The following is a 6,806-nucleotide window of genomic DNA, read 5'->3' as shown; positions in this document are numbered from 1 at the left end:
ATAGACCATACTGGGATGCCCATAGGCCATACTGGGAGGCACTGGGATGCCCATATGCCTTAATGGGGGCTCCTGGGATGCCCATAGGCCATAATGAGGGCACTGGGAGGGCTCTAGGCCATACTGGGAAGCACTGGGATGCCCATAGACCCTACCAGGATACACATAGACCATACTGGGATGCCCATAGGCCATACTGGGAGGCACTGGGAGGCCCATAGACCATAATGGGGGATACTGGGATGCCCATAGGCCATACTGGGAGGCCCATAGACCATACTGGGATGCCCATAGGCCATACTGGGAGGCACTGGGATGCCCATATGCCTTAATGGGGGCTCCTGGGATGCCCATAGGCCATAATGAGGGCACTGGGAGGGCTCTAGGCCATACTGGGAAGCACTGGGATGCCCATAGACCCTACCAGGATACACATAGACCATACTGGGATGCGCATAGGCCATACTGGGAGGCACTGGGATGACCATAGACCATAATGGGGGATTCTGGGATGCCCATGGACCATAATGGGGGATACTGGGATGCCCATAGGCCATACTGGGAGGCCCATAGACTATACTGGGATGCCCATAGGCCATACTGGGAGGCACTGGGATGCCCATATGCCTTAATGGGGGCTCCTGGGATGCCCATAGGCCATAATGAGGGCACTGGGAGGGCTCTAGGCCATACTGGGAAGCACTGGGATGCCCATAGACCCTACCAGGATACACATAGACCATACTGGGATGCGCATAGGCCATACTGGGAGGCACTGGGATGACCATAGACCATAATGGGGGATACTGGGATGCCCATGGACCATAATGGGGGATACTGGGATGCCCATAGGCCATACTGGGAGGCCCATAGACTATACTGGGATGCCCATAGGCCATACTGGGATGCCCATAGACTATACTGGGATGCCCATAGGCCATACTGGGAGGCACTGGGATGCCCATAGACCATAATGGGGGATACTGGGATGCCCATAGGCCATACTGGGAGGCCCATAGACTATACTGGGATGCCCATAGGCCATACTGGGAGGCGCTGGGATGCCCATAGGCCTTAATGGGGGGTGCTGGGATGCCTATAGGCCATAATGAGGGGTACTGGGATGCTCATAGACCCTACTGGGATGTCCCTAGGCCATACTGGGAGGCACTGGGATGCCCATAGGCCATACTGGGGTGTGCTGGGATGCCCATAGACCATACTGGTATGCCCACAGGCCATTTTGGGGGTGCTGGTATGGCCATAGGCCATACTGGGAGGCACTGGGATGCCCATAGACCATAATGTGGGGTACTGGGATAACAATAGGACATAATGGGGGGTACTGGGAGGGCTCTAGGCCATCCCGGGAGGCACTGGGACGACTGGGTTGCTTTGAATGCTGTAGTTGCTATGGACGCTTTATGGATGCTCTGTGGTTGCTATGGATGCTCTGTGGTTGCTATGGATGCTCTGTGGTTGCTATGGATGCTCTGTGGTTGCTATGGATGCTCTGTGGTTGCTATGGACACTGTGGTTGCTATGGATGCTTTCTGAATGCTCTGTGGTTGCTATGGATGCTCTGTGGTTGCTATGGATGCTTTATGGATGCTCTATGGTTGCTATGGATGTTCTGTGGTTGCTATGGATGCTTTATGGATGCTCTGTGGTTGCTATGGATGCTCTATGGTTGCTATGGATGTTCTGTGGTTGCTATGGATGCTTTATGGATGCTCTGTGGTTGCTATGGATGCTCTATGGTTGCTATGGATGCTCTATGGTTGCTATGGACACTGTGGTTGCTATGGATGCTTTATGGATGCTCTATGGTTGCTATGGATGCTCTGTGGTTGCTATGGATGCTTTATGGATGCTCTATGGTTGCTATGGATGTTCTGTGGTTGCTATGGACACTGTGGTTGCTATGGATGCTTTATGGATGCTCTGTGGTTGCTATGGATGCTCTATGGTTGCTATGGATGTTCTGTGGTTGCTTTGAATGCTGTAGTTGCTATGGACGCTTTATGGATGCTCTGTGGTTGCTATGGATGCTCTGTGGTTGCTATGGACACTGTGGTTGCTATGGATGCTTTCTGAATGCTCTATGGTTGCTATGGACACTGTGGTTGCTATGGATGCTTTATGGATGCTCTATGGTTGCTATGGATGCTCTGTGGTTGCTATGGATGCTCTGTGGTTGCTATGGATGCTTTATGGATGCTCTGTGGTTGCTATGGATGTTCTGTGGTTGCTATGGACACTGTGGTTGCTATGGATGCTTTATGGATGCTCTATGGTTGCTATGGATGCTCTGTGGTTGCTATGGACACTGTAGTTGCTATGGATGCTTTATGGATGCTCTGTGGTTGCTATGGACACTGTGGTTGCTATGGATGCTTTATGGATGGTCTATGGTTGCTATGGATCCTCTGTGGTTGCTATGGACATTGTGGTTGCTATGGATGCTTTATGGATGCTCTATAGTTGCTATGGATGCTCTGTGGTTGCTATGGACACTGTGGTTGCTATGGATGCTCTGTGGTTGGTATGGACACTGTGGTTGCTATGGATGCTTTATGGATGCTCTATGGTTACTATAGACTCTAGGGATGCTCTTTGGTTGCTATGGATGCTCTATGGTTGCTATGGTCACTGTGGTTGCTATGGATGCTTTATGGATGGTCTATGGTTGCTATGGATCCTCTGTGGTTGCTATGGACACTGTGGTTGCTATGGATGCTTTATGGATGGTCTATGGTTGCTATGGATCCTCTGTGGTTGCTATGGACACTGTGGTTGCTATGGATGCTTTATGGATGGTCTATGGTTGCTATGGATCCTCTGTGGTTGCTATGGACACTGTGGTTGCTATGGATGCTCTATGGATGCTCTATGGTTGCTATGGATGCTCTGTGGTTGCTATGGATGCTCTGTGGTTGCTATGGATGCTTTATGGATGCTCTGTGGTTGCTATGGATGTTCTGTGGTTGCTATGGACACTGTGGTTGCTATGGATGCTTTATGGATGCTCTATGGTTGCTATGGATGCTCTGTGGTTGCTATGGACACTGTAGTTGCTATGGATGCTTTATGGATGCTCTATGGTTGCTATGGATGCTCTGTGGTTGCTATGGACACTGTGGTTGCTATGGATGCTTTATGGATGGTCTATGGTTGCTATGGATCCTCTGTGGTTGCTATGGACATTGTGGTTGCTATGGATGCTTTATGGATGCTCTATAGTTGCTATGGATGCTCTGTGGTTGCTATGGACACTGTGGTTGCTATGGATGCTCTGTGGTTGGTATGGACACTGTGGTTGCTATGGATGCTTTATGGATGCTCTATGGTTACTATAGACTCTAGGGATGCTCTTTGGTTGCTATGGATGCTCTATGGTTGCTATGGTCACTGTGGTTGCTATGGATGCTTTATGGATGGTCTATGGTTGCTATGGATCCTCTGTGGTTGCTATGGACACTGTGGTTGCTATGGATGCTTTATGGATGGTCTATGGTTGCTATGGATCCTCTGTGGTTGCTATGGACACTGTGGTTGCTATGGATGCTTTATGGATGGTCTATGGTTGCTATGGATCCTCTGTGGTTGCTATGGACACTGTGGTTGCTATGGATGCTCTGTGGTTGCTATGGACACTGTGGTTGCTATGGATGCTCTGTGGTTGCTATGGACACTGTGGTTGCTATGGATGCTTTATGCACACTCTATGGTTTCTATGGATGCTCTGTGGTTGCTATGGACACTGTGGTTGCTATGGATGCTTTATGGACGCTCTATGGTTGCTATGGATGCTCTGTGGTTGCTATGGACACTGTAGTTGCTATGGATGCTTTATGGATGCTCTATGGTTGCTATGGATGCTCTGTGGTTGCTATGGATGCTTTATGGATGCTCTATGGTTGCTGTGGATGCTCTGTGGTTGCTATGGATACTGTGGTTGCTATGGATGCTCTATGGATGCTCTATGGTTACTATGGAAGCTATGGTTGCTATGGATGCTTTATGGATGCTCTATGGTTGCTATGGATGCTCTATGGTTGCTATGGATGCTCTGGTTGCTCTGGGTGCTTTATGGATGCTCTATGGTTGCTGTGGATGCTCTGTGGTTGCTATGGATACTGTGGTTGCTATGGATGCTCTATGGATGCTCTATGGTTACTATGGAAGCTATGGTTGCTATGGATGCTTTATGGATGCTCTATGGTTGCTATGGATGCTCTATGGTTGCTATGGATGCTCTGGTTGCTCTGGGTGCTTTATGGATGCTCTATGGTTGCTATGGATGCTCTGTGGTTGCTATGGACACTGTGGTTGCTATGGATGCTTTATGGATGCTCTATGGTTGCTATGGATGCTCTGTGGTTGCTATGGACACTGTGGTTGCTATGGATGCTTTATGGATGCTCTATGGTTGCTATGGATGCTCTGTGGTTGCTATGGATGCTTTATGGATGCTCTATGGTTGCTATGGATGCTCTATGGTTGCTATGGATGCTCTGGTTGCTCTGGGTGCTTTATGGATGCTCTATGGTTGCTATGGATGCTCTGTGGTTGCTATGGACACTGTGGTTGCTATGGATGCTTTATGGATGCTCTATGGTTGCTATGGATGCTCTGTGGTTGCTATGGACACTGTGGTTGCTATGGATGCTCTATGGATGCTCTATGGTTACTATGGAAGCTATGGTTGCTATGGATGCTTTATGGATGCTCTATGGTTGCTGTGGATGCTCTATGGTTGCTATGGATGCTCTGTGGTTGCTATGGACACTGTGGTTGCTATGGATGCTTTATGGATGCTCTATGGTTGCTGTGGATGCTCTGGTTGCTCTGGGTGCTTTATGGATGCTCTATGGTTGCTATGGCTGCTCTATGGCCGTTCAGGGCGCTCTACGGGTGCCCTACGGACCCTCAGGGTGCCCTACGGATCCCATGGGTGCCCTATGGGTGCTGCGGGTCCCTTGCCTCCCTCCTTCAGCCTACAACGACAGCGTCCAGGCCGCCCGCAACGCCGCCTGCACCCCGGGCCGTTACAACGAGCAACCCGACGACGGGGTCCCCAACGTGCCCAAGCGGGCCTGCCGCTTTAACCGGAGCGCTCTAGGACCCTGCGCGGGGCTGGGGCCGCCCCATAGCGAGACCTACGGCTACGGCACGGGCCAGCCCTGCGTGCTCGTCAAGATCAATAGGGTGAGAGTGGGAGGGACTGGGAGGGACTGGGGTGGGGATGGGGGGCATTGGGGTGGGGATTGGGAGCGATGGGGGGCAATGGGATGGGGATTGGGGGGGGCAATGGGATGGGGACCGGCGGTGGGACTGGCGGGCACTAGGACCCTGCGAGGGGTCGGGCACTAGGACCCAGCGCGGGGCTGGGATGAAGCCCATTGCAATGGCTTGGGGGGCTTGGCAATGGGGTGCATTGGACTGGGAGGCACTGGGAGGGACTGGGAGCACTGGGGTGGTGGTGGGGGGCAATGGGATGGTGACTGGGAGCAATGGGAGGCAATGGGATGGGGACTGGGGATGGGACTGGTGGGCACTAGGACCCAGCGCGGGGCTGGGATGAAGCCCATTGCAATGGCTTGGGGGGCTTGGCAATGGGGTGCATTGGACTGGGGGGCACTGGGATGCACTGGGAGAGACTGGGAGCACTGGGGTGGTGATGGGGGGCAATGGGATGGAGACTGGGAGCAATGGGAGGCAATAGGATGGGGATGGGGGGCAATGGGACGGGGACAGGGGATGGGACTGGTGGGCACTAGGACCCAGCGCGGTGCTGGGATGAAGCCCATTGCAATGGCTTGGGGGGCTTGGCAATGGGGTGCATTGGACTGGGGGGCACTGGGAAGGACTGGGAGAGACTGGGAGCACTGGGGTGGTGATGGGGGGCAATGGGATGGAGACTGGGAGCAATGGGAGGCAATGGGATGGGCATGGGGGGCAATGGGATGGGGACCGGGGATGGGACAGGCGGGCACTAGGACCCAGCGCGGTGCTGGGATGAAGCCCATTGCAATGGCTTGGCAATGGAATGCATTGGACTGGGAGCACTGGGATGCACTGGGATGGCCTCGGATGCGTTACTTACTGCAGTGCACTGGTCCATACTGGTCCATACTGGTCCATACTGGTCCATAGTGGTGCCTTAACCCTTCTCATCCCATAGATCATCAACTTCTTCCCTGGGAGGAACAAGAGCATCAACGTGGTCTGTGCAGCAAAGGTGACCCCAGTATCACACCAGTATCCCCAGTATCACACCAGTATCCCCAGTATCACACCAGTATCCCCCCAGTATCCCCAGTATCACACCAGTATCCCCAGTATCACACCAGTATCCCCCCAGGATCCCCAGTATCACACCAGTATCCCCCCAGTATCCCCAGTATCACACCAGTATCCCCAGTATCACACCAGTATCCCCAGTATCACACCAGTATCCCCCCAGTATCCCCAGTATCACACCAGTATCCCCAGTATCACACCAGTATCCCCAGTATCCCACCAGTATCCCCCCAGTATCCCCAGTGTCACACCAGTATCCCCCCAGTATCCCCAGTATCACACCAGTATCCCCATTAGCACACGAGCATCCTCCCAGTATCGCCCCAGTATCCCCATTATCACCCCAGTATCCCCATTATCACACCAGCATCATCCCATTATCACCCCAATATCCCCTTTATCATCCCAGTATCCCCCCAGTGTCCCCATTATCATCCCAGTATCACCCCAGTATCCCCATTATCACACCAGCATCATCCCATTATCACCCCAATATCCCC

General features: G+C 52.4%; 1 protein-coding gene across 1 annotated transcript; it reads left to right on the top strand.

Annotated features, from left to right (window-relative positions):
- Positions 1–4,999: 4,999 nt before the first annotated feature.
- LOC130607380 (sodium/potassium-transporting ATPase subunit beta-2-like) lies at positions 5,000–6,304 on the top strand (the record flags this gene model as incomplete). The annotated part of the gene is made up of 2 exons (XM_057424433.1): positions 5,000–5,211; positions 6,188–6,304. Coding segments are annotated over 2 exons (329 nt in total), but the record flags the coding sequence as incomplete, so codon positions are not given.
- Between the last annotated feature and the right edge of the window lie 502 nt (positions 6,305–6,806).

The sequence above is a fragment of the Pezoporus wallicus genome, unplaced genomic scaffold (assembly GCF_028554395.1).
Source record: "Pezoporus wallicus isolate ANWC-B61680 ecotype Strahan unplaced genomic scaffold, APGP_CSIRO_Pwel_v1 contig_14539, whole genome shotgun sequence".
Taxonomy (NCBI): domain Eukaryota; kingdom Metazoa; phylum Chordata; class Aves; order Psittaciformes; family Psittacidae; genus Pezoporus; species Pezoporus wallicus.
The sequence above is the reverse complement of the archived record's forward strand: the minus strand, read 5'-3'. Positions and strand labels throughout refer to the sequence as shown.